Here is a 27,623-nt window from a genome sequence, read left to right on the forward strand (position 1 = left end):
GAGTCCTTCTAACAGACATATGAGCACAGCTCTAGCCTCAGTTTACTTTCCCTCCTCTTCCTTTGTCTCTGCTGTTTCATTGCAAAAACTGCTATTCCTGTTGCTTTGCTTTAATACCTTTTTATATTCCAAACCTCAGTTCCCTTTTTTTCTAATTTATCCCCAAAAGGAGTGACCCCAAATTTACATATACTGGAACTGATATGCGCACAGTTGCTGAAAAGGTACGTGTGCTATAATTTTGCATGATGAAAACTTGCACTTGGGGAGGGATTTCTGTATTCTGTTTGATGATCTCAGCCAGGGGTTAACCCAGTTCATGCAGACCCACATTTGGCTGGGTGGGGTGTTCTCTCTAGGAAAATCAGATGAAGAATCTACTCAGTAGGAATGGGACCTAATTTTCTATTCTTTCTAGCAAATTATTACTACTTGATCAAGATGAGTAACCACTGTCAGCTCTCCTCCTTGCTGTCCTCTGCTGGGTTTCTGGCCCTTCTCCCATCTTCCTTGAGACCTTTGCTGCTTCACATCCTTGAGATCTGGTTCACATCATTGTTATCTTTTTATCCCAAGTCCCAGTATCTGCTCAGGCAACCTCTCTCTGCTTACAGGCAACCTGTCTGCACTCCCACCCTGCCTTTTCTTTCCTTTTTATTTCTTTAATATTTATTTATTTATTTGGCTGCACGGGTCTTAGTTGTGGCACGCATGATCTTCGTTGCTGCGTGTGGGATCTTTAGTTGTGGCATGTGGGACCTAGTTCCCTGACCAGGGATTGAACCCGGGCCCCCTGCATTGGGAGTGCAGAGTCTTAACCACTGGACCACCAGGGAAGTCCCCCTGCCCTGCCTTTTCTGGCATGCTCGAGCTTTTATGGTCGAGTATAATGCTTCTCAACCTAATTGTGGTGTAGGACCAGTTAATTTTTCCCAACCTGTTGCAGACCAATGTTTTTGTAAAATACAATAAAAATAAACTGTGTCCTCTTCTCCCACCAAGCAGACAATGGAGGTGATAAAAGCTATCAGGCAACAACTCCATCTCATTATTATCCCCATGTACAGTCTTCCCAAATCAAGGAAAGAAGTCCACTTCCTATCCAGAGCTGCAGCTTCTTCAAAGACCTTGCTTATCAAATATCTTGTCTCTCTTCTGAGTCTTCAACCTATTCCTGTCATCTGGCTTTTTTCCCTTAGGATACAACTGTGCTTAAATTACTCTCATTTTCAGAAAGGAAAGAAAAATAAGTTCTCAATCCTGTATCTTCCTGTAGTTAACTGCTCTTGTATACTTCATTTAACAGTCACACCTCTTAAAAGAATAGGCTGCAATCATTCCTTATTTACCTTCTCCAGTGAAAGCAACCACCCTCTAGTTTGCAGTTCTACCTCTCCAGCCACCTCCTCATTGCTACATCAGTGGATTATTCCTTGGTGCTTATCTTACTTAATCTTTGTCCTCAGAACTCTGAACTCTCATGGGGTTTTTTATTTGTTTTGTTTTTGCTGTGTCTACCATTCCTCCCCTCTCTCTCTCATCCTTTATGGAATCTTCCTCCTCTGCCTATGCATCAAATATTGGTATTCTCCAAGTTTCTGCCTTCGCCTCCTCCTCTTCCCAGAATGTCTTCCTGGCCAGCCTTACCTCCCCTATGGCTTTACCTGCAGCAGACATTGAGGTTAAACAGATCTGTCTTCAAATACTTTCTCTGATACTTGTGTGACTTAGGGCATGTTACTTAACACCTGTGAGCTTTTCTTTCTTTATCTGCAAAACAGGGATAATGACAGCCACCAATTTCATAGAATTGTTGGGAGAGTTGGATCTGGGTAATGTGTGTAAAACACTCATCTGTAGAATGGGCATAACAGTAGTACCAACGTCACTGGGTCATGGGGAGAGTTAATTAAATTAATACACGAAAAGCACTTTCCAAGTGCCTGACGCATGACATTGGCCATTCTGACTCGTTGTTGTTAATGGCCAGTAGGTGATGGTTAGTATGAATTATCCCAAAAGCTCCAGAACTTCACACTCCACTGCCTTCTGGACATCCACGTTTATCCAGACACAGGCATCTTAAACTAACGTGTTCAAAACTGAACCTTTCCTCTTCCTCAAACCCTCTCCTCCAGCATTCCTCCTGCCGTAGTAGTTCCCATACCTGGCTGCACCTTGGAATCACCCAGTAATCTTTACAAAGTCCTGATACTGACTCAGTTGGTCTTTGGTGAGACCTGTGTGGCAGGAGTTTAAAAAGCTCCCCAGGTGATTCTAATGTGCAGCCAAGTTTGGGAACCACTGCCTGCCATTCAGAACCATTAATGTAGATTGCTTTCCCGTTTGTTTCCAGTGCACCATCCCAACAACTGCTACCTTAGTTGAGGTCCTTATCACTTCCTTTATGGAATACCGCATCAGCCTCTCCACTGGTCTCCTTGCCGTGAGTCTGTCTCACCTCTAGTCTTTTCTTTTGACTACTTAGGATGTGATCTTTTGAGAACATAAGCCTGCTTGGCTAACTCCTTATTCCTTGCAGTTCAGCCCAGGTGCCACCTGCCTCCTTGAAGGAACCTGTCCTGACCTGTAGGCTAGCTCCTTGAGCATATCTATTGCAGTGCATATATGTTGTCTTAGAGTTGTTTACCTGTCTGTCTTCCTGGATGTGACTGCTGTATCCTGTTTACCTTTGTATACTCAGGCCCTCATGTAGCGCCTCACATATAGTACATACTTGATAAATACATGTTGTATGAATTAACATACATCCCCTACAGGAGGAGATTAGTGTTACCTGCCTGTGATCCATGGAGAGCCATGCCAGGGGGCACAGACTTTCTGTAAAGGGCAAGATGGTAAATCTTTAGCTTCGCGGGCCATACAGTTTCTACTGCAGTTCCTCAGCTCTGCCAGTGTAGTGCAACAGCAGCTACTGGAACATAAATGAGTGAACGTGGCCAGATTTGACCTGAGGGAGGCCAAGCAGGCCATAGTTTGCTGATCTTTGATCTGTACCAAGGCAGAAGAGCAAAAGGAACTGGGCTTTAGTACCTTAATTCCAAGACTGGAAAAGCGTAGCGACCAATCTAGCCCAGCTGGAATATCTTATTTCTTGTGTGACTATGACCATACCAGTCTGTTCTTCAAACCCTTCAGCTACCTGTAACTTTCAGGGACATCCATCAGTCCTTTGTGACTTTTATTTATGCTTGTTTCATTTTGTTTATGATCTGTTCCTGGGCTGGTCTCACCACCCTATCCTGAACTTCTTTTACGCATTCCTCTTAGGCACTGAAACTTTCTCTGAGAAAGAGAAAATTCATGCTGGGCATCAACTCCTACTAAAGTACATTCCCAGTCTTAATGATGTAATTTTATTTTTCAAGAGTCCATGTCCTCATCTTGAATTCTGTGTCAATTTGTACCATGCAAGTTAGATATTAAACTTCATGAGATCAGCAACCTTATCTTCTAGTTAATGTTGGCATGCCATATCTTTTTCCATCCTTTTATTTTTAGCCTTTCTGTGTACTAATATTTTCAAGTATGTCTCTTATGAGCAGCATATAGTTTAAAAAAATCCAATCTGATAATCTTTTTAATTGGACTATTTAGTCCAATTACATTTAATGTAATTATATATGTATATCCCCCCCACACATATACATATATATGTTATAGCTGTCATATTTTTGCTTTCTATTTGACCCACTTCTCTGTTTTGTTTTTTTCTCCTTTCTTGACTTCTTTTGGACTCATCAGTATATTTATTATTCTCCTTTGATCCTCCATTAATCAGTTATAACATTTTTTACTCTCCTTTTAGTCGTTATCCTACATATTACAATATGCATTCTTGATTTGTTAGTCTAATACAAATTGCTATTTTTACCATTTCACTGATAGTACTAGAACTTTAGAACATTTAAATTTCATTTGTATCCTCCCACCTTTTGGATTATTGTTTTCATGCATTTTAATTATTTGGATATTTTAAGCCCCAGGTGACACTGCTTTTTGGTTTTTTTTTGTTTTTGTTTTCTTTTTTAAAGGGCAGAGTGACTTTTTATTTATTTATTTTTGGCTGTATCGGGCCTTAGTTGCGGCACGTGAGTTCTTCATTTTGGCATACTGGCTGTCTAGTTGTGGCGGGGTCAGTAGTTGTGGTGCGTGGGCTTAGTTGCCCTGCGGCATGTGGGATCTTAGTTTCCCAACCAGGGATCGAACCTGCCTCCCCTGCACTGGAAGGCAGATTCTTAACCACTGGACCACCAGGGAAGTCCCCCCACATGACACTGTTATTACTGTTTTGTACAGTTAGCATTCATTTGTGTTTACTCACGTATTTTACCCTTTACAGTGTTCTTCATTCCTTCTTCCATATCTGGGATTTTCCTTTCTCTTTTTAGTATCTTCTGTGCTGATAATGATCTCTCAATTTTTTGCATGTGAAAATGTCTTTATTTTGCCTTCATTTTTGAGGGATGTGTTCTTATTCAAAGAACTCTTCATAGAGTTCTTGGTTGGCAGATCTTTTCTTTTTGCACTCTGACAGGTCACCCATTCTCTTTATGTTTTGATTGTTTCTGTTCAAAAGTCAGCTCTTTGTCTTGTTGCTCCTTGGAAGGTCAAGTGTCTTTCTGTCTGCTTTTGATTTTCCTTATTGTATGCTCTGTGCCTGCCAGACACATGTGTGTATTATAAGAAAAGTTGTATGTGAAGGTAGAATGATTCATTCTTTATAGAATGAGCAAGGAATTTAAAGTCTATGAAAGAGTTCATTAGGTGAAGAAAGGCATGAAAGGGAACCACATTTGAAGCTCAGTAGCCACACGTGTCTCATGGCTGCTGTGTTGCACAGTGTAGGTCTATAGGTTACTTCAAAATCTTGTCTCAGATTTCACCCTTGTCCGGGCAATGTCTGGCAATGCCATACCCACCTTTTCTCCTGAAACTCTTGAACGATTTCATTGTTCTGGTTCTGACTGCTGTCTTCCTTCCTGGCTCCTCTTATTGTGCCCCATCCTATACCATGGGTGTCCCCCTGGATTCACCCTGGACCTCTGCTCCCCCTCCCCACACTATTCCTTGCCTTTATTTACATCCTCTCATCTCAGTTCAGCTCGTCTGAAAACACACTCATCTTCCTTCCTTCTTGATCCTTTCTAAACTTAGATCTGCCTCCTCTGTTCTACCTAGTTTCAACCCTGAAGCTTCAGAGTCATCCTTGACAGTTTCCTGTCCTGTATCACCCATGGTCCATAAGCTACCAAATCTTGTGGATCCTTGCTTCTTAATGAATCTCAAGTCTGTTTCTTCCATCTCTGACATACACTTAGTCCAGTGCTTCATGGTCAAGCTCTCTGAAATAATGTCCTTCCTTCTAGGTCATCCTGCAGATCGTGGCTTGGCATTTGAGACCTTGCATATTTTCACTCTAACCTTGTTTCTTAGCCTTACTGTCTGCCATTCCACCTCAAGTTCTGTACTACCTAAATGAGTTGGCCAATTTGTCTCCCAAACATGTCATTCACATCTATTTGGCATCTACAGAAATTCTATGTGTGCATGTGCACACACACACACACACACACACACACACACACACGACAATCAGGAAATAGAAAACACTCGTCTGCCTTTTCTGTAAAGATTTTTTTCCAATCTAAGAGACTCCTTTCCTCTGGGCTCCTGCAGCATTTATTTACTGCATTATTTTAGTGTAGTTTCATGTATGATTCTTTCTGTGCAACCACATGTGAGCATTTTGAACACTTGGATTGTCAGCACTCTGACTTGTATTCCTGCACATAGTTGGAAATCAAATGATTGTTAGTTGATCATTGCAAAAGTCCTCCCTTGATCTAAACATTAGCCTTTATATTTTTGTTTGGAATGTATATACTGAGGTCGGATGTCTTTTATTTGAAACATTCTGTTATTCATGAGAAAAAAATGCCTGTTTTCTAAGATGGAAACTTTAACCTGATAATGTAATACGATGCAGTCCCGTAATTGCATGGAGAGATGTTATTCGAGAGAGACAGAAGTAAACGTTTCTGTGGATTTTCCTTTAGGTTGACACCGTCAGAATTGTTCACATTCATTCTGTCATCATCTTGCGACGTTCTGATAAGAGGAAGGATCGAGTGGAAATTTCTCCAGAGCAGCTGTCTGCAGCCTCGACAGAGGCAGAGATATCCTTACTGGTCGATAAGAAGCTTTTATGTGCTTTGAGGCTTCCAGGTTCCTCTGTTTGCTGCTTAAGCAGATTTCACAGCTTTTCTTCCTAGTGACTCTTTCCCAGTTTTCGTATTTACCCCTTAGATCCAGTTGCTTGGTTAATCAGCATTTCTCTCCAGTTCACTTTTTGAGTGGCTTTTATTGGAAGAACTGGACATTTCTAACATTTCTGCTCTTAAATGCCAAAAGATCCCAGGGTCCAATACTATGACAGTGAACACTCTGGGGAGTCCCTGTCTCCCTCCTCTCCACTCCCCTCTGCCCCGTCTACCCCATCCCCCCGCCCCCACAGTTTTTGTAATATCATTTAGCTTCTAGGCCTTTCACTATCTTGGTCTCTCTCCTTTGGAGATTCTCTTTTGAGGCTGCCTCTCAAAAAAATGCAGTGCTGAGAACTGAATGCAGTATTCCATGTTAAATATAACCAAAGAGCAATCAGTTGGGACATTTGCTTCCTATGATCTGGACTCCATACCTCAACTGTAACAAATTAAATTTGCGTCAGTGGTTTTAGTAATTTATCATTCTTTCAGATTAAGTTAATCTTGTAGTCAATTAAAAAGTAACTTTTAAAAGTAGAAAACATGCATGGTACAAACTTTAAAAGGTACAAAAAAAGTATACAAAGTAAGTATTTCTCTCTAGCCTCTGTGCCCCAATTCCCCCACCATCCCTCCCTGGACGTAACCAAGGGTATCAGGTTTTCATGTGTCCTTACGGATGAATTCTGTGCATACAGAAACATATAAGAATATTTTCTTTTTTAAAAAGTATTTAATACATATGGTAGCTATGACATTACCTAACAGTGTATCTAGAGATTTGTCCACATTACTATATAGAGGTGTCTCATTCTTATGACTACATAATACAGCCCTGGATGGCTGTGCTGTCCTCATGCAGATGTTTAGGTTATTTGCAGTCTTTTACTGACAGTGCTGCAGCAAATAACCTTGGACATTGCATTTCACAAATGTGTGCTTGTATCTGTAGAATCAATTCCTAGATGTGAAATTGCTGGGGCAAAGGTTATATGGACTTGCACCTGTAGCAGTTTGACCAGTTTACCCTCTAGCCATGTGCAAGAGTATCTGTTTCCCCACACCCTTCCAAACATTGTGTGTTATCAAAGTTTTGTTTTTGTGCTGCGAGGCCCTGGTAAATCAAAGTTTTTGGTTGTTGCCAACCTGATTGGCAAAAAATTTATTCTCTTTCTTGCAATTTTAATTAGCATTTTTCTTGTGAGTAAATTTGATCAGCTTTTAATTTTTAGGAGTCATTTGTATTTTCTCTGAATTATATGGTTATTTCCTTTGCCCGTTTTTCTACTGATTTGGAAATATTTTTCTTAATAATTTATAGTTTACGTTAAGAAAGTTAGCCTTTTGTGATGAGGATAGTGATTTTTGTCAGCTTTTTCACGGTATGTGTGTGTTTTTTCCCGATCAAATTGTTCTTGTTGCACTTTTATATAATCAGATATATCAATCTCCTCTTATGATGTGTACCTTTTGCATCTTTTTTAAAACTCTTTAGTTTGAAATAATTATAGATTCATGGAAAGTTGCAAAAATAGTATGGGAAGGTCCCTGTACCTTTACACAGTTTCCCCCAAAGGTTACATGTTACATAACTTACGGTTCAATATGGAAACCAGGAAATTGACATTAATGTGTGTAGTTCTATGCCATTTTGTCATATGTGTAGAGATACATATATAAAAAACCACCACAGCAGTCAAGGTGCAGAACTGTTCCATTACTGTAAAGATCTGCCTCAAGCTTCCCCTGGATAGTCACCCTCACCCTGCGCACCTCAAACCATGGGAGCCATGAATCTGTTCTCTGTCTCCTCACTATAGGTTGGATTTTCCCAATTCTCTGCACACCTGGTAATTTTAGATTGGATGCCAACATTATGATTTTCCCCTGGGGGCTGGATATCTTTGTATTCCTAGACATAATTTTTTTTGAGCTTTGTTCTGGGATGCTGTTAGATTACCGGGGACAGTTAGAGCCTATTGATACTTGTTTGAAGATCTGCTGCGTGGGACCAGAGGAGCTTTCAGTGTAGGAGTCATTTTTTCCCCGCACTACTGAGGCGAGAGCCTTCTGAGCCCCCTGCCCAAGGCTGCCTGAAATTATTAGATTTGCATTCTGGCCAGTGGGGACAGCCCCCAGTCCCTGTCCTGCTTGAGCGCTGGGCAGAGTTACCTTCCATCCTTTCGGGTGGTCCTTTCCCTCACCTTAGCTGAAGAAATGGGCTTAGGGAAGTTAAGTAACTTCTCTTGGCATTTGAAATTTAAAAAAAAATTTAAAAAGTTTTTTTTGTTGTTGTTGGCTGTGCCACGCAGCATATAGGGTCTTATTTCCCCAACCAGGGATGGAACCTGTGCCTCCTGCCGTGGAAGCATGGAGTCCTAACCACTGAACCGCCAGGGAAGTCCCTGAAAAGTATTCTTACACTTAGCTGTACAGAAAGGACTATTGGGTTTCAATGTAAGTAATTCACGGGAAAATGAACCAGCACTTTACAGTGAGTAGCAACAGAAGGGGACAGCTTCTTATCTCTAACCGAGTTCTTATCTCAAGTCAGAGCCTCAGACAGTTATGGTAAATTTTTATTTCCAGAACAAAGGAGAAAATGTTCTTTTGGGGGATATTTCTAGACAAATGGGGAGACTAAACTGGGGGTCTTTGTTCATTTGGTCGCTGAAACCACCCTACTTGCTATTGTTGACACTGGCAGCCTGCCAGAGAGAAATGAAATGAATTTTTTAAATTTTGTACTTTTTCAGGAATGAGGGTAGGTTGGGCTAGAGAGAGGACAGAAGATTACTCAAGTTAATAATGTGACATCCAAAGATTTAGAAGCTTCTTTTCAGATAGCACAGTGATAAGTATTTGAGTGATCAAATATTAGCTAAATTGGATTAAGAGCATATAACTATATACAATAATGGAAACCAAATGGATTCTATTTAAAAAAAAGAAATACCTTTGGCTTTAGAAGGGAAGTCTGGGAAATTCTGGGCATTGACCTTTTTTCATTCTTTTGTTGACATTAAATTGTGATAGGTTTATTTTAAACTTCAGGTTGCTTTCTGAGCCTTTATTAGCATCACAAATTGTGTTCCCACAAGTTGAAAATACCTTGACAGACACACAGGTTGGCTGAACTAACTGGTCGCCCCATGAGAGTTGTGGGCTGGTATCATTCCCATCCCCATATAACTGTTTGGCCTTCACATGTCGGTAAGTATTATGGGATTGCAATGTTTTTTGTTCTTAGAAATGAATATCATTTTTCCTTCTCCATTACATGGGCTATGGTTATTTTAAATCAAAATTTAAGTATCCTTAAGCAAATGTCCTTATTTTTATTTTGCTGTTTTAAAAGTACCGATTTATGTCATACTGATTGTTTTTTTTTTTTTATTTTTTTTTATTTTTTATTAGTTTCTGCTTTATAACAAAGTGAATCAGTCATATATACACATCTGTTCCCACATCCCATACTGATTGTTTTTGATAGAGATAAAATTTTGGCACTCCATTTTGACAGTATTCAGGAAATCAAGACTAAACCCTGACAATTGGCTGGTATCCAAAATAATGATAATAATAATAAATAAACTATAACTGAAAATTGCCGATTGTGACTATCACTGTCTAGTACGCTACCATTTGGAAGAATCAAAGGTGTGATGGGTGAAATTTATAGAACTGATGTTTACAATCTCTGTTGGACACATATATCATCCTAGCTCTTGGGGCTGTCAACCTACCTCCTCAGCCCTCTAATCAGTATAATGTAACAAAATTGTTTTCTCTCTCTCTCTTTTTTTGTTTTTTGTTTTTTGGTGTTTTTTTTTTTGGCTGCGTTGGGTCTTCATTGCTGCGCACAGGCTTTCTCTAGTTGCAGCGAGTGGGGGCTGCTCTTTGTTGCGGTGTGCGGGCTTCTCATTGCGGTGGCTTCTCTCGTTGCGGAGCACAGGCTCTAGGTGCGCGGGCTTCAGTAGTTGAGGCTCGTGGGCTCAGTAGTTGTGGCTCATGGGCTCTAGAGCACAGGCTCAGTAGTTGTGGTGCACAGGCTTAATTGCTCCACGGCATGTGGGATCTTCCCAGACAAGGGCTGGAACCCGTGTCCCCTGCAGTGGCAGGCAGATTCCTAACAATTGCGCCACCAGGGAAGTCCTGTTTTCTTTCTCTTTATCTTTACCCTTTTTCTCTAATCATGGTCACTTTTTGTCTCTATCTGACTCTTTTGAAAGAATTAGAATAACTTTACTTGCGGAAATGAATGTTTCCTCGTCTAACCTGTGACTTAGAGACCTTTCCCCTCATGGCAGTGAGGAGGAAACAGAGGCTCCCATGGGTTGAGTAAGTGGCAGTGCTGAGGTCTGAACCATATCTGTCTCCCAAGTCTGTAGCATTTGATACTGCAACCACTCTCTACTTCTTGAAACACTTCCCAAATAATCATGAGGAGTGTGTGGCTCCTAAGAAACTAAGCTGAGGTTCGAGCTGAAATACTTTGTGCAAAACCAGTCAGCTAATAAGTGGCAGAGTCAGTATTTCAGCGGAGGTTTCTGTGAATCAGGGGCCTTGGCATTCTCCAGCGTCTGCTTTGTCTGGTTAAGTGGGAATGCTATTTATGAAAACAGGAAATAGAGGAGGAAGCATAGGTTTGGTGGTGGGGAAAAAGATACATAGTTGAGTTATGTCATACCCATGCAAAGAACTTACCCAAATTTTACCTATAGGACGCGGCTTGCAAAAGAAAAAGGGAAGCAATTTAAAAAGCACAGCCTGTTTTGTAAATCGCACGTGACTTGGCACTGTTTTTCAGTTACTCTTACATTAACTTTCCTGTCTTTGTAAGTGCATAGTAAAAGGAGTCATGCGCCTGTAGTTATGTTCCTAATTATAAGATCTGCTTGATCCTTTTATAAGAAGGGAAGCATTGCTATGGTGATGTCATAGTGAGTTAATTTATTACCAAAGTTGGTGGGTCAGATCAACCTCCCATGACAAATATAGGCTGTAGTTTTAATTAAGCAGTTTTCTATAACCAGTCATTTTTAAAAATTACATTCTCCCAAACCTTCTCTTCTAGAAGTTACATGTCAATACTCCTTAGAATCATTGCAAACAAATTTTTTTGATATTACAATACCTTTCTATGCCCTTCTTTAGCAAACTGACTTAGATGGAAGCTCTGTTAGGACAAGGGATAGAATAAGTGAAGGCTGAACCAAAATTTTATTGTAATGTGATGGCTATCTCAGGGCTCATATTCTAAAAACACTTGTATATATAGTCTCTCATTCTTTTAAAATCCTTTATTACGAACTGGGGTCTGTGGTTTCTGTTTCAGGAAAATTTTGAGTCGAGAGTAAATGAAAGAATATGGTGCTCAGACTGTTCTACTTTTACACCAGGAAATGGGAGGTGTGATTCTGTTGTCCCTTCAGACTGTCCGATGCTGAAAGAAAAATTGGACGGCACAGTTGCAGGAAGGTCTCTTGGATGGTCCTCATTTAGACTAAAGTGTATCTTTTGGATTTGGCATTTAGAAGTTACTTTAGAAGTAATTAAGTTACCTCAGGGAAAAATGTAAATCAGGGTAAGGGGCATAGGGTTTGTATTTTAAGTAACGTGATTAGGCCTCATGGAGAAGGTAACAGTTGAGCAAAAACCTGAAGGAAGTGAGAGTTGGCCGTGCAAATATCTTGCGGAAGAGCATCGCAGGCAGAGAGGAATAGCCAGTGCAAAGGCCCTGAGGAGGAGCATGCCTGGAATATTTGAGGAGAAGGAGGAGAGCCAGTGTGGCTTTGGGAGTAGCAGATTTTGTGGAGGAAATCAAGTGTGTGCTTTTGGACATGTTGAGTTTCAAATGTCTGGTAGGCAAGTGATGCTTACCTAGCCTGGCTTTGGTCTGTGACCAATTCGATAAGGAGCCTACACCAAACATAAATCCTCTATGTTGGGAGTTCCCTGGTTGCCTAGTGGTTAGGATTCTGGGCTTTCACTGCTGTGGCCCGGGTTCAATCCCTAGTCAGGGAACTGAGATCCTGCAAGCAGCTTGGCATGGCCAAAAAAAAAAAAAAATCATCTATGTCAACTTAGCATATTGTTTAGTTCAGCTTACATTTTCCTGAAGACTTTGTCAATGAAGGAAGCAGAGCATTAATTTCCATTCCAGCTCAAGCTCTTGTCTCCTTGTGAACAGGCAACAAATAGTTCATGGACCTACTGCCCTGAGGAGCACAGTATTAAGACAACCAAGTCTCAGTGTCAGGTACACAAATGGATATATGATTCGGCAGTTTGGGTAGAAGACTGAAACTAGAGTTTATTGAGTAGGAGTTGGGAGTGGCCAGTATAGAGGTGGGATTTGAAGCCGTGGAACTAAATGAACTCCCCCAGGGAGTAAGTGTAGATGGAGAAGAGAAAATGGCTGAAGACTGAGCCCTGGGCATGCCAATATTTCGAGGATGGAAAGACGGGAAGGATCCAGCAAGAGACTGGAAAAGAACAGCCAGGAAGTTAAGAGGACAGAGATGAGAAGAGTGGGAATGTGAGGCCAAGTGAAGATACTGTTTCAAAGAGGGAGCAATCGGGTAAATTGAGAACCAAAAATGCATCATTGGTGATCTTGACAGAAGCACTTTGGGTGGCACAGTATGGATACTAATCCATTTCACATTCAGCAGTTCATCAACAATGGTTGTGGATGGAATGAAATGTAATGAATTATTATGAAGTACCTCTGATGTGCTAGGCATTGTGCTAAAAACATCTTGCAACTTTTAAAATACAAAACCCTGAAAAAGTACAGATGATGTTTATCCTTATTTAACTGATGAGGAAATAGGCTTAGAGGTATTAAAAATTTTACCAAGGTCATATAGCAGGTACAGAGATCACTCAAACAGTGCTGTTTATTTTCACCAACCGTTTCAGCCAGTATTTTTCTCATACTCTTTGCTGGGTACTGTTGGGCCTTACTCTTTACTTAGGAATATATCGGGTAGAAGTCCCAATCCAGATCAATGCGAAGTATGTTTAAGAACATATAGAACAAGCTAACTGGGCATAAGTCACCAGACCATACCATGCTGTGCACTGTTTTGTTGTAATACCAGATCTTTTGTATCCATAAATAATGGTCTGAGTACTTCACATCTTTAAACTTTGCCTCTGTTCAGTTTTTGGTAATCTTTTAACTAATCCTTTCAAATGTTACTTGGTGCTTGTCTATGATTTCCTTTTCAAAAATTGTATAACCATTTAGTGAGATTTTGTTTCTGTTCCCTGGAATGTAGTATTTAATTCTATTGCAGTCACTTCTATACAATAGTTTCCTCTGTAATAGTTCTACACTGCCATTCTTTAGTATCAAGTCTGTTCACTTCCCTAGAAGCTGTCCATCAAAAGGCTTATTCTAAGAAATCTTGCTGTCTCCTTCTAATGCCTTCCTTTCTTTTGGAGTCCTCCTGGAAGAAATTATCAGGTGTTTTTGGGATAATAGGTTTTCCATTTTTTTCTTTCTATGCTACATTTCATAGCAGGGCTAGTTGTGGGCTAGGCAGCCTAGAATTAGTAATAAATTTTATTATTTAATTGCCGACTCCTGTAGTATTTCCCTAACCTAGTAAAGTGTTTATACTTTGACAATAATATTGTCATTAGGATGTACCTCTGTTCTGCCTTTAGAATCTGAATCCCGCGAGGACTGTATGCTGCTGTTATCTTTATATTTTCATGTCTGGGAGATACAGTTTAACAGCAGATTTTTATTTTTGTTTATTTGCAGATGTTCGTACACAAGCCATGTACCAGATGATGGATCAAGGCTTTGTAGGACTTATATTTTCCTGTTTCATAGAAGATAAAAATACAAAGGTATTGTGTGTGTGTGTGTGTGTGTGTGTCTATGTGTGTGTGTGCACATGCGCACACGTGTGTGTATAAACACACAGACACAGAGAATAGAGAAAAATCTTTTTGCAATTTTAATAGGGTGGCCAGGGAAGGTTTCAATGAGAAGGGTCATTGAGTCAGGACCTGAAGAAAGTGAGGGAGCAAGTCTTGTGGATTTCTTGGGGGAAGAGCGTTCCAGGCAGAGGAAATAGCCAGTGAAAAGACCCTGAGGTGAGTGTGGCATGTTTAGGGGTCATCGAGGAAGTCAATGTGGCTGCCGCAGAGTGAGGCAGAACATGACTACATGTCCCAGCTTGCCTCTGTCAGTCCCAGTTCCACCCATTGTCCCAGTCTCCTATTCAGTTAGCACCTTTCCTTCTTGGAAGTGTCCTGGTAACATGGTGACCAGGACATGGTACCATGGTACCATGGTACCATGGTAGCTCTTTGCATGGTAACTCATGTGGTCATCCTACAGTGAGGTCTGGAAGATAACTGGCAGTGGGACTGGGGGGACAGGGAGGGAGGGGGTGCAGAGTCCATGGCGTCCGTGAAACCAGTTAGGAAGCAACTGTAGTAATCTAGGAAAGAGATGATGGATGTTTGACCATGGTGGTAGGAGTGGAGGCTAACAGTAACAAGTGCTACCATTTATCACGTATTGTATGGCACTTACTCTTTAGGTGTTTTACATAAATATACTCGAACCCTGACAACAACCTGTGAGGATTATTATTATCAATTTTTATGGATAAGCAAACCGAAACTCAGAGAAGTTAAGCAGCTCAATCAATGGCTAGTCTCTATTTAGAGTGCTTCTGTTTGAATTTTATGTTCAGATCAAGAGGTTTTACTATGTTTCACTTCAAATAAAAAGAAAATTTAACACTGCAAGTATGAATTTTGCCGATTTACCAAGTGTGTCCTCCTATTGTTGAGTACATTAGTTATATTCTCAGGATCTATGTTAATAATGAATATTCTTCATAAAATCACTCTTTTCTGAAAACATTAAAGTTTACTATCTTGAACTTCATACTTCATTTGAAATGCTTCTGGCTTTGTCATCGTAAATTTATTGTCAATATAAATAGTTGTTGCATGAGTTTGTCAGCTTCCAAAAAAGGAGTTTGAATGGTCTCATTCTTAGTTTCTTGGTTCTCATGTTTGTGAGCAATTCTCTGCTGTCACATGAACGGATGTTTGATTGTGGCCATCTCATGTTGACTGAGTATTTGATCCTTCTTACAGAAACTGATTTATGCATAGTCTATCTTTGGAGTCTCTTCTAACCTTCCACTCCCAGAGGGGCCTTTGAGTTTTAGGTTAGAGTCCACTAAATTGCTATACCTTTTTCAATATTAATCCTCTGTGTGACCTTTCTTTTTTTCTTTTTTCTTTCTTTTTTTAGACTGGACGGGTACTCTACACTTGCTTTCAGTCCATACAGGCCCAAAAGAGCTCAGAGTAAGTATGACAGAGATATATGTATGTATTGGTGGGTTAATCTCCAGTCCAGGGAATTGATTGTTTTATTTCATTTTATTTCTCTCATTAGTAAGACACTAAGAATTCTATAGTCTGCTTATACATGTGAACATCTCTGTGAGGAATTAGAATCTCTTTAGCATCTTGGACATCAGGGATCTAGAAAGCTAGGATCATATAAGCAAGGAGTCTGTTCATTGCAGTTCCATCACCACAGCCCTGTCCCACATTTCCTTTCCTGCATTATTCTAAACTGAGTTGCACTGTTACTTTCCCTTTCTCTGACGAATTGTAAAACAAAGACTGAGTGTGCAGAGTCTTATAGATTTGTATAAGCTCTTGTCTTTGTTGTGCCATAAACTTGATTTTAGAATTACAGTATCTCATTTAAATGTTTGCATAGCTTAATTTCCTCATTTAAATTCAATTCAACCTAAATTAGCAAATACAGTAACTACTATATGCCAAGCACCATGGTAGGCACCAAGGAGGCAGAGATGAAAGCCAACTTCATTATCTAATTGGGAGACAGAAACAAAGAATGCCGTAAATTTTCTTCTTATAATATTTGTCAATTTATTATGATAGCATTGTTTGAAACAGCAAAGAATTGGGGGAAATAACAGGTGTCTGTCAGTACAGAACTGATTAAATAAATTATGATGCATCTAAATGATGGAATAATATTCAGCTATTAAAAATATGATGGGAATTCTCTGGTGGTCCAGTGGTTAAGACTCTGTGCTTCCACTGCAACGGGCCCAGGTTCAATCCCTGGTCGGGGAACTAAGATCCCACATGCCACATGGCGCGACCAAAAAAAATAAGGACGCTCAGTAGTGATACATAAATATCTCCAAGATACACTGTTAAGTAAAAAAGGCAAGGTACAAGAACAGTCTGTATAGAACGCTACCATTCATATAAGGATATGGAAGAGAAATATATGCATGACACACCAGTGTACTTGCTTGGAAATACACAGAATATCTGGAAGGAAACATCAGTCACCTCAGCAGAGAGGAAGTAGGAAGGAGGTGTGGAGACTTAATTGTACCTTTACATAGCTTTGGAATGTTGAACCAGACACAAGTGTTAATTTTTAAATTTTTCATCAAAGTAATAGATGCATGTGCATAAAAATATCAGATGGCACAGAATTTATGAGAAATACTGTCACTCCTCAGGGGGAACCACTTCTTTCTCCCAATTTCGTTTTTAGTTCTTCTGTTGTTTACTTTGATATCTCTAAATAATATACTTTTGATACTCTTTCTTGATTTACTAATTTTAGATATTAATTATTCTTCTTATTATGTTATCTTGGTCTCACAAATGAGGATTTAGTTCACACCACCCCATCTCCATTCTGCCCAATGTAGTTATATTACTACTTTTTGTTCTTCTGTTGTTACTCTTCTAATCTTAAATAAAGTTTGCCCCTTTATTTATCCTATCAACAACAGACAATAGACAACATCTCTTGGCTCCCTAGTGTTACTTGCAGTTTTACCATAAACCTTTATATTTTCACAGTTTCAAAAATCTGTGTTCTATGTTGTAATCACAATTGTGTTTTTTGTGCTTTGTGTACTAGTTGATTCTAAGAATAGAAAACAAAATGCTTATATTGTTATGATTATATAAGTATTATTCCATGTACAACCGAGCACTATAAAGTAGTATACTATGATTCCATTTCCTTTCCTGTATAGCTTTTTGCTTTTTCATGGGGTTTTGAATGGCTTTTTTCTCCCTTATTTCTCTGACTTTATCACCTCCCTGAGTTCCAGATTCCTAGGATCGCTCCCTAAAGCCCTCCATCTTCCTACACTAATCAGGTCTCAGCTGATGTCCTGGGGCTTTCCTTCATTATTCTCCTGGGTTGGATCCATTGTTGTCTGGATTTCATGTCATTTTTCTTGGTTCACTCTGTCATTTTGCTGTTAAAGGCCCTCTAGTAACTTCCTAAGAAAGGTGTGCATTTGAGCTAAACCTTCTGCATCTGTGCTTGCCTGAAAATGTTTTTATTCTTCATTAATAACCCTAATGGATAAAGAATTCTAAATTGACATTTTCCCCCTCAGAACATTAAAATTGAAAAAGTGACATCAAGAGAGAAAGTGACAAAAGAGAGAGTGACATCAACAAAAATGGCAGAGTAGGAAACTTCAAAAGTCCTCCACAGGGCTTCCCTGGTGGCGCAGTGGTTGAGAGTCCACCTGCCGATGCAGGGGAAACGGGTTCATGCCCTGGTCTGGGAAGATCCCACATGCTGCGGAGCGGCTGGGCCCGTGAGCCATGGCCGCTGAGCCTGCGCGTCCGGAGCCTGTGCTCTGCAACGGGAGAGGCCACAACAATGAGAGGCCTGTGTACCGCAAGAAAAAAAAAAAGTCCTTCACAAAAGCAGTGAATAATCTGGCAAAAACTGTCAGAATCAACTTTATTGGAACTCTAGAAACTAATTAATGTTTTATAGCAACCCGGCAAATACTAAATCAAAAAAAAAAAAAAAAACACCAGAATCTCAGCATTTAAGTAAATCTCTGTCAAGTCACTAGATGGCTACTAAGCTAACAGGACAAAGACCTCAGTGGCCACATATAACAAAGAATATAGACTATAAAAAATTAGTTCAGGAAAGTCAATAAACACACAAACAAAATCAGATAAAACAAGCAGCAACAATAAACCCTGGGGAGGGGGTAGAATACGATTTCCGTAGTTAAAATATTCGAAATGTCCAGTTTTCAACAACAACAAAAAAGGCATTCACAGAAACAAATTATGGGCTGAAAGCAGGAAAAAGAAATTAATAAAAACATTCCTGGAGGAAGCCAAGATGTTGGGCTTACTAGACAAAGACTGTCAATCAACTATTTAAAATATTCTCAAAAAGCTAAAGGAAATGATATACAAAGAACTAAAGAAAACCATGAGAATGATAGAAAATACCTAATAGAAAATATCAATAAAGAGAGAAATTATAAAAAGGAACCAAATAGGAATTCTAGAACTGAGAAGTACAATAAGGGAAGTGAAAAATTCACTAGATAGGTTCAACAGCAGGTTTGAGAAGACGAAAGAAAGAATCACCAAACTTCAAGCTAGGTGATTTGTATACATTTTCTGCCCCTTTCTCTGTCTCATCCTCTACTGGGACTCCTGTTATGAGTACACTTAGAGTGTTTTAAGATGTCCCACAGGTCTCAGGCTCTTTATTTTTCTTCATTATTTCTTTCTTTCTGCTCCTCAGACTGGGTAATGTCAATTCACCTATCTTGAAGTTTGGTGATTCTTTCTTTCATCTTCTCAAACCTGCTGTTGAGATGCAAGAGGGAAGAGATATGGGAACATATGTATATGTATAACTGATTTCACTTTGTTATAAAGCAGAAACTAACACACCATCATAAAGCAATTATACTCCAATAAAGATGTTAAAATAAATAAATAAATAAGAACTCTGGGGGAAAAAAAAAGAAATAATGGTCCAAAACATCCCAAATTTGTGACAGGCATGACCAATATACATCCAAGAATCTCAACTCCAAGCAGGATAAACTCAAGACGATCCACACTGAGATATAATCAGTGTCAGAAGCCAAAGACAATCTTGAATGCAATAAGAGAGAAGTGACTCATTACATACAAGGGATTCTCAGTAAGATTGAGGGGCAGTTGCTCATCAGAAACCAGGGAGGCCAAAAGGCAGTGGGCTGACATATTCAAATACTGATTTAGGAAAACAAACAAACAAACCCAACAACAACAACAGCAGCAACAACAAGAAAACAACTACCAAGCAAGAATTCTGTATCTGGCAAAACTATCCTTTATGAACGAAAGAGATATTAAGACATTCCCAGGTAAACAAAAACTGAGAGAGTTTTGTCACTAGTAGACCTGCCCTATGAGAAATGCTACAGGGAGTCCTTCAGGCTGAAATAAAAGGACACTAGACAATAACTTAAATCCACACAAAGAAATAACACCAGAAAGGTAACTATATAGTTAAATACAAAAGTCAGTATTAATGTATTTTCAGTTTGTAACTCCCTTTTCCCCCCTTTGTGATTCAAAAGACAACTACATAAAGCAACAGTTACAAATCTAAGTTGATAGACACATTGTATAAAGATGTAATTTGTAATAATAACACAAAAGTATGAGAATAGAGCTATGCAGGAACATTGTGTATTTGATTAAAACTAAGTATTAATTTGAACTAAAGTGTTAATTGTAATTTCTAGGGAAACCATTAAGAAAATAGAGATATATAGTAGAGAGAGAAAGGAAGGAAGGAAGCAAAACAGTATACTAGAAAATGTCTTTCTAATACAAAAGGCAGTAAGGAAGAATTGAGGAACAAAAACTGATATACGACATAACAATTATAAACATATATGCACCTAACAAAAGGACCCCAAAATATCACAAAAATTGACAGAACTGAAGGGAGAGGTAGACAGTTCAACAGTACTAGTGGGAGACTTCAACACCCCACTTTCCTTAAAGGATAGAACAATTAGAAAAAAAATAATGAAACAGAAGACTTGAACAACACTATAAACAAACTATACCTAATAGACACATACAGAATTCACCCAGCAACAGCTGAATACACTTCCTTCCCAAGTGCACATAAAACATTCTCCAGGATAAACCACATGTTAGTTCACAAAACAGGTCTCAATTTTTGAAGACTGGAATCATACAAAGCATCTTCTACAAAAATGGAATGGAATCTGAAATCAGTTACAGAAAGAAATCTGGAAAACTCACAAATATGTGGAAATTAAAAAACGTGGTCTTAAACAACCAGTGTTTAAGAGAAAGAAGAAATCACAAGATAAATTAGAAAATACTTTGAGACTAATGACAATGAAAACACAACATACCAAGATTTATGGGATGCAGCAAAAGCAGTGCTCAGAGGGGAATTTATAGCTATACATGCCTACTTTAAAAAAGAAATACCTCAAATCAGTATTTAAGGTATTTCTAACTACGCTTTAAGGAACTAGAAAAAGAAATGCAAACTAAATTCAAAGCAGTTAGAAGGAAGGAAATAATAGAGTGAAGACAAACAAAATAGGGAATACAGAAACAATAGAATCAAAGAAACCAAAAGTTAGTTCTTTGAAAAGATCAACAAAATTGACATATCTTTAGCTAGACAGACAAAAAGATGAGAGAAGAACCAAATAACTAAAATCTGAATTAAAAGTAGGGATGTTACTACCAACTTTACAGAAACAAAAAATGGTTATAAGGTAAAACCAAACAATTGTTAGATAACCTAAATGAAGTGGACAAATTCCTAGAAACACACAAATTGTCAAAACTGGCTCAAAAAGAAATAGAAAACCTGAACAGACCTATAAAAATTAAATAGATTGAATCAGTATTCAAAAACATCTCAACAAAGAAAACTCCAAGACCACATGACTACACTGATTAATTCTGCCACACATTTAAAGAAGGATTAACACTAATCCTTCTCAAACTCTCCAAAAATAGAAGAGAATGGAGCACTTCTAACTCATCTTTGAGACCAGTATTACCCTGATACCAAAGCCAGACAAAGATATCACCAAAAAAATATTACAAAGTGATATTCACTATGAATACAGATGCAAAAATCCTCAACAAAATCCTACCATGCTGAATCCAATAGTGCATTAAAAGGATTATACACTATGATCAAGTGGGATTTATCCCTGGCATAGAAGTGAGGTTCAACATAAGAAAATCAATTGATTAATACTCCACATTAATAGAATGAAGGAAAAAGCCCACGACTGATGCACAAAAAGCAAAATTTCAACATCCTTCCATTATAAAAACACTCAGAAAACTAGGAATCTAGGGAACATTCCTCAACATTTTTGGGCTTTTATGAAAACCCACAGCTAACAGTTTACTCAGTGGTGAAAAGCTTTCTCCCATAAGATGAGGAACAAGACAAGGATGCCCACTTTTACCAGTTATTCAATATTTTACTGGTAGTTTAGCCAAAACAAGTAGGCAGAAAAAGAAATAAAAGGCATCTAAATTGGAAAGTAAGAAGTAAAACTATGTATTTGCAGATCATGTGATCCTATATATAGACAATCTGAAAGAAAGCCCCCAAAGCTACTAGAGTTGATAAATGAGTTCAGCAAGGTTGCAGTGTTCAAAATCAGTGCACAAAATCAGTGTGTATTTCTACACACCAGCAATGAACAATGTAAAAAATAAAATTAAATCCAATTACGACAGCATACAAAATAATAAAATACCTAGGAAAAAATTTAACCAAGAATGGGAAAGACTTTTAAAGTTAAAACTAGAATACATTGGTGAAAGAAAAAACACCTAAATAAATCAAAAGATTTCCCTTGCTCATGGATTGGAAGACCCAGTATTGTTAAGATGACAGTACTTCCCAAAGATCCAATAAAATCTGTATTAAAATTCCAATGGCCCGTTTTACAAAAATGGAAAAGATGATCCTAAAATTCATAAGGAATTGCAAGGTGCCCTGAATAGTGAAAATAATATCGAGAAAGAAGAATAAAGTTGGAGGAATCACACTTACAGATTTCAGAACTTACTACAAAGCTTCACTAACCAAAACTTTGTGGACCTGGCATAAGCAGAGACACAGAGACCAATGGAATAAAATTGAGAGTCCACAAATAAACCTGCATATCTATGGCCAACTGATTTTCAACAAGGGTGCTGATGTCATGCAATGAGGAAAGAAGTGTCTGTTCAACAAGTGGTGCTGGGACAACTCATTATCCACATACATTATATATAAAAATTAGCTGAAAATAGATCAATGACCTAAATGAGCTAAAACTATAAAATGCTTATAAGAAAACATAGGGGTAAATCTTCATGATGTTGGACTTGGTAATGGAATCTTAGATATGACACCAAAAGCATGAATAACAAAAGAAAGCAGATAAATTGGATTCCATAAAAACTAAAATCTTTTGGGCTTCCCTGGGGGCTCAGTGGTTAAAAATCTGCCTGCCAATGTGGGGACACGGGTTCAAGCCCTGGTCCGGGAAGATCCCACATGCCGCGGGGCAACTAAGCCCATGAGCCACAACCACTGAGCCTTTGCTCTAGAGCCCACGAGCCACAGCTCCTGAAGCCCATGTGCCTAGAGCCCATGCTCCACAACAAGAGAAGCCACCGCAATGAAAAGCCTGTGCACCAGGAAGAGTAGCCCCCACTCGCTGCAATTAGAGAAAGCCCATGCGCAGCAACAAAGACCCAACACAGCCAAAAATAAATAAATAAATTTATAAAAAATAAAACAAACACTAAAATATTTTCTGCATCAAAAGACATTATCAAGAAAGTGCAAGGACAACCTACAGGATAGGAGAAAATATATGCAAATCTTAATATCTGAATGGGTCTATTATCCGGAATATATAAGGACCTCTAGCAGCTCAGCAACTAAATGACAACTCAATTTAAAAATGGGCACAGGACTTGAATAGACATTTCTCCAAAGAAGATGTACAAAAAAGGCCAACAAGCACACGAAAAGATGCTCAACATCATTAGTCATTTGGAAAATGCAAATCAAAACTATAACAAGATACCACCTTATATTCACTGAGTTGACCATAATTTTAAAAATGGAGAATAACAAGTGTTGAAGAAGATGTGGAGAAATTGGAACCTACAGACATTGTTGGTGGGGAATGTAAAATGGTGAGGCTGCTGTGGAAAACAGTTTTTGGGGGGGAGGTTTTTCATATGAGAATTCATATGACCTAGCAACTCTATTCCTAGGTATATACCAAAAAGAATTGAAAACAGGTACTCAAACACTTGTACATGAATATTCATAGCAGCAGTGTTCACAGTAGCCAAGAGTTGGAAACAACCCAAATGTCCATCAACTGATGAATGGATAAACAAAATTTAGTATATCCATTGAATTGGACTATCACTCATAAAAAACATACTATGATGTGGAGGAATCTTGAAAACATTATGCTAAGTAAAAGAAGCCAAACAAAACAACAGGTCACATATTGTATGATTTCATTTATATGAAGTATCCAGAATAGAGACAGAAAGCAGATTGGTGGTTGGCATGGTTTGGCCGGAGGGAAGGATGGGGAGCAGCTGCTTTAATTGATATGGGGTTTTACTTTGGGGTGATGAAAATGTTTTAGAACTAGATAGGGGTTGTCGTCCTACAACATTGTAAATGTACTACATTCTACCGAAATGTTCCCTAGTTAAAATTGTTAATTTTATTTTATGTGAATTTCACCTCAATTTTTAAAAATGGACAAAAGACTTGAGTAGACATTTCTCCAAGGAAGATATACAAATGGCCAATAAACACAAAAACAGCTGCCCAACATCAGTAGTCTTTAGGGAAATGCAAATAAAAACCGCAATGAGATACTGTTTCTCACCAACTAGGATGGCTATAATTATTTTTTTAAAGGAAAATAATGTGTTGCTGAGGATGTGGAGAAAAGGAACCTTGATCCATTGTAGGGGGGAATCTAGAATGGTTCAGATGCTGTGAAAAAGTTTGGTGATTCCTCAAAAATGTATACATTGAATTACCATATGACCTAGCAATTCCACTCCTAGGTATGTAGCAGAGATAGTTGAAAACAGGTGTTCAAACAAAAACGTGTACTTGAATATTCATAGCAGCATTGTCCATAAAAAGACAAAGAGCAGAACTAACCCAAATGTCCATCAGCTGATAAGTGAATAAACAAGATGTAGTGTATGTAGCCATACAATGGAATTTTCTGTCATAAAGGTAAATGAAGTACTGATAAATGCTGTAATCCTGAATACATGCTAAGTGAAAGAAGCCTGATGCAAAAGGCCACATGTGGTATGAAATGTCCAGGATAGGCAAGTCTGTAGAGACAAAAATTAGAGGAGAGAGGTAAACAGGGAGTATATTAGTTTGCTAGGGCTGCCATAAAAAATACCACCAAATGGCTTAAACAACAGAAATTAAACTTCTCACAGTTCTGGATGCAGTAAGGCCAAGATCAAGGTGCTGGCAGATTTGGTTTCTTCTGAGATCTCTTCCTGGCTTGCAGATAGCTGCCTTCTCACTGTGTCCTCACGTGGACTTTCCTCTGTACATGTGCATCCCTGGGGTCATTTTGCATGTCCAAATTTCTCCTTATAAGGGCAACAGTCAGATTGGATTTGCATCCAACCTTAACAGCCTCATTTTACTTTAATCATCTCTTCAAAGGCCCTATCTCCAAACACAGTTACATTCTGACGTACTGGGGCTTAGGGTTTCAACATACGAATTTGGGGGGGACACAATTCAGACCATAACAGGGAGCAACTGCTTAATATGTATGGGCTTTCTTTTTGGGGCGATGAAAATATTACAGTATTAGGTAACAGTAATGGTTGCACAACATTGTGAATGTACAGGTCCCTGAATCACACACTTTAAAATGGTTAAAGTGGTGAATTTTACGTTCTCTGAATTTTACCTCAAAAAGAAGTCCTTAGAAGTAGAGCTTGGTGCTGAAAAGTCCCCTCTCCCCACTTCTAACTTTGTGCTGGAAGTCTTAGTTCAATAAAGCAAGAAATAAAAGGCATATAGACTGGAAAACTAATCCCCATTTGCATAAGACATGTTTATCTGCACAAAAAATCCCAAAGAATCTATAAAGAAATTCCTAGAACTAATAAGTGAGTGAAGTGATGTCACAGGATGCAATGTCAACACAAAAAAGCAATATTTCTTGCTTGTAGATTTTTTGATGATGGCCATTCTGACCCGTGTGAGATGATACCTGATTGTAGTTTTGATTTGCATTTCTCTAATGATTAGTGATGTTGAGCGTCCTTTCATGTGTTTGTTGGCAATCTGTGTATCTTCTTTGGAGAAATGTCTATTGAGGTCTTCTGCCCATTTTTGGATTGGGTTGTTTGTTTTTTGGATATTGAGCTGCATGAGCTGCTTCTAAATTTTGGAGATTAATCCTTTGTCAGTTGCTTTGCTTGCAAATATTTTCTCCCATTCTGAGGGTTGTCTTTTGGTCTTGTTTATGGTTTCCTTTACTGTGCAAAAGCTTTTAAGTTTCATTAGGTCCCATTTGCTTATTTTTGTTTTTATTTCCATTTCTCTAGGAGGTGGGTCAAAAAGGATCTTGCTGTGATTTATGTCATAGAGTGTTCTGCCTATGTTTTTTCCTCTAAGAGTTTTACAGTGTCTGGCCTTACATTTAGGTCTTTAATCCATTTTGAGTTTATTTTTGTGTATGGTGTTAGGGAGTGCTCTAATTTTATTCTTTTACATGTAGCTGTCCCTTTTTCCCAGCACCACTTACGGAAGAGGCTGTCTTTTCTCCATTGTATATTCTTTCCTCCTTTATCAAAGATAAGGTGACCATATGTGCATGGGTTTATCTCTGGGCTTTCTATCCTGTTCCATTGATCTATATTTCTGTCTTTGTGCCAGTACCATACTGTCTTGATGGAGAACAGTATGGAGGTTCCCTAAAATACTAAAAATAGAACTACCATACGACCCAGCAATCCTACTACTGGGCATATACCCTGAGAAAACCATAATTCAAAAGGACTCATATACCACAATGTTCATTGCAGGACAATTTACAATAGCCAGGACATGGAAGCAACCTAAGTGTCCATCGACAGATGAATGGATAAAGAGGATGTGGCACATATATACAATGAAATATTACTCAGCCATAAAAAGAAACGAAATTGAGTTATTTGTAGTGAGGTGGATGGACCTAGAGTCTGTCATACAGAGTGAAGTAAGTCAGAAAGAGAAAAACAAACAAACACCGTATGCTAACACATATATATGGAATCAAAAAAAAAAACGGTTCTGAAGAACCTAGGGGCAGGACAGGAATAAAGACACAGATGTAGAGAATGGACTTGAGGACATGGGGAGGGGGAAAGGCAAGCTTGGACGAAGGGAGAGAGTAGCATGGACATATCTACACTACTAAATGTAAAATAGATAGCTAGTGGGAAGCAGCCGCATAGCACAGGGAGATCAGCTCGGTCCTTTGTGACCACGTAGAGGGGTGGGATAGGAAGGGTGGGAGGGAAACGCAAGAGGGAGGGGATATGGGGATATGTGTATAAATATAGCTGATTCACTTTGTTATACAGCAGAAACTAACACAACATTGTAAAGCAATTAAACTCCAATAAAGATGTTTAAAAAATAGCAATATTTCTATATGCCAGCAATAGAAAATTGGAAACAAAATTTTAACACAGTACTACAAAAAATTAAACAGGTGTAAATTTATCAAAATCTATCAAATCTTTATGCTGAAAACCACAGAACATTGATGAAAGAAATCAAAGAAAACCTAATTAAATGGAAAGACATACCATGTTTATGGATTGGAAGACTCAACATAGTAAAAATTTCAGTGCTCCTCAAATTAATCTATGGGTTTAGAGCAATAGCAGTCAAAATTTCAGCAAGACTTTTTTGTAGAAACAGACAAACAGATTCTAAAATTTATATGAAAAGGCAAAGGAACTTGAATACTTTAAACAATTTTGAAAAGGAAGAATAAAATTTGGAGGAATATTCTAACAGTTAGACTACCATATACAAAATAAACGTCAATCTAAACCTCATACCAAAAAAAATTAAAAGGGATCATAGGTCGAAATAGAAATAAGAGTGTGAAAAGTTTTAGAGGAAAGTGTAGAAAATCTGTATGATATTGGGCTTGCCAACAAGTTCTTATTCTTGGAACCAAAAGCATTTTTCCAGTAACTTATTTAAAAGACAGAAATAGAGTCACAGACATAGAAAACAAAGTTATGGTTACCGGGGGCGGGGGGGAAGGGGGACGGGAGGGATAAATTGGGAGATTGGGATTGACGTATACAGATATATATATATATATATATATATATATATATATATATATAAAATAG

The 27,623-nt window shown here is 38.5% G+C and overlaps 1 protein-coding gene across 4 annotated transcripts in view; it reads left to right on the forward strand.

Annotated features, from left to right (window-relative positions):
- The window catches only part of BRCC3 (BRCA1/BRCA2-containing complex subunit 3), a gene marked incomplete at both ends in the record, with an annotated part of 81,545 nt that overhangs the window by 1,386 nt on the left and 52,536 nt on the right, over positions 1 to 27,623 (forward strand). For 2 of the 4 annotated variants that reach the window (XM_079728236.1, XM_079728238.1), the window contains 5 exons: positions 170 to 224; positions 6,081 to 6,194; positions 9,407 to 9,500; positions 14,068 to 14,156; positions 15,586 to 15,641. In XM_079728236.1, coding sequence (XP_079584362.1) covers positions 170 to 224; positions 6,081 to 6,194; positions 9,407 to 9,500; positions 14,068 to 14,156; positions 15,586 to 15,641 — 408 coding nt within the window. Of the gene's footprint in view, positions 1 to 161; positions 225 to 6,080; positions 6,195 to 9,406; positions 9,501 to 14,067; positions 14,157 to 15,585; positions 15,642 to 27,623 lie in introns of all 4 variants that reach the window. The other 2 variants (XM_079728237.1, XM_079728239.1) reach the window with 2 other exon arrangements.

The sequence above is a fragment of the Hyperoodon ampullatus genome (genome assembly GCF_949752795.1).
Source record: "Hyperoodon ampullatus genome assembly, chromosome: X".
Taxonomy (NCBI): domain Eukaryota; kingdom Metazoa; phylum Chordata; class Mammalia; order Artiodactyla; family Ziphiidae; genus Hyperoodon; species Hyperoodon ampullatus.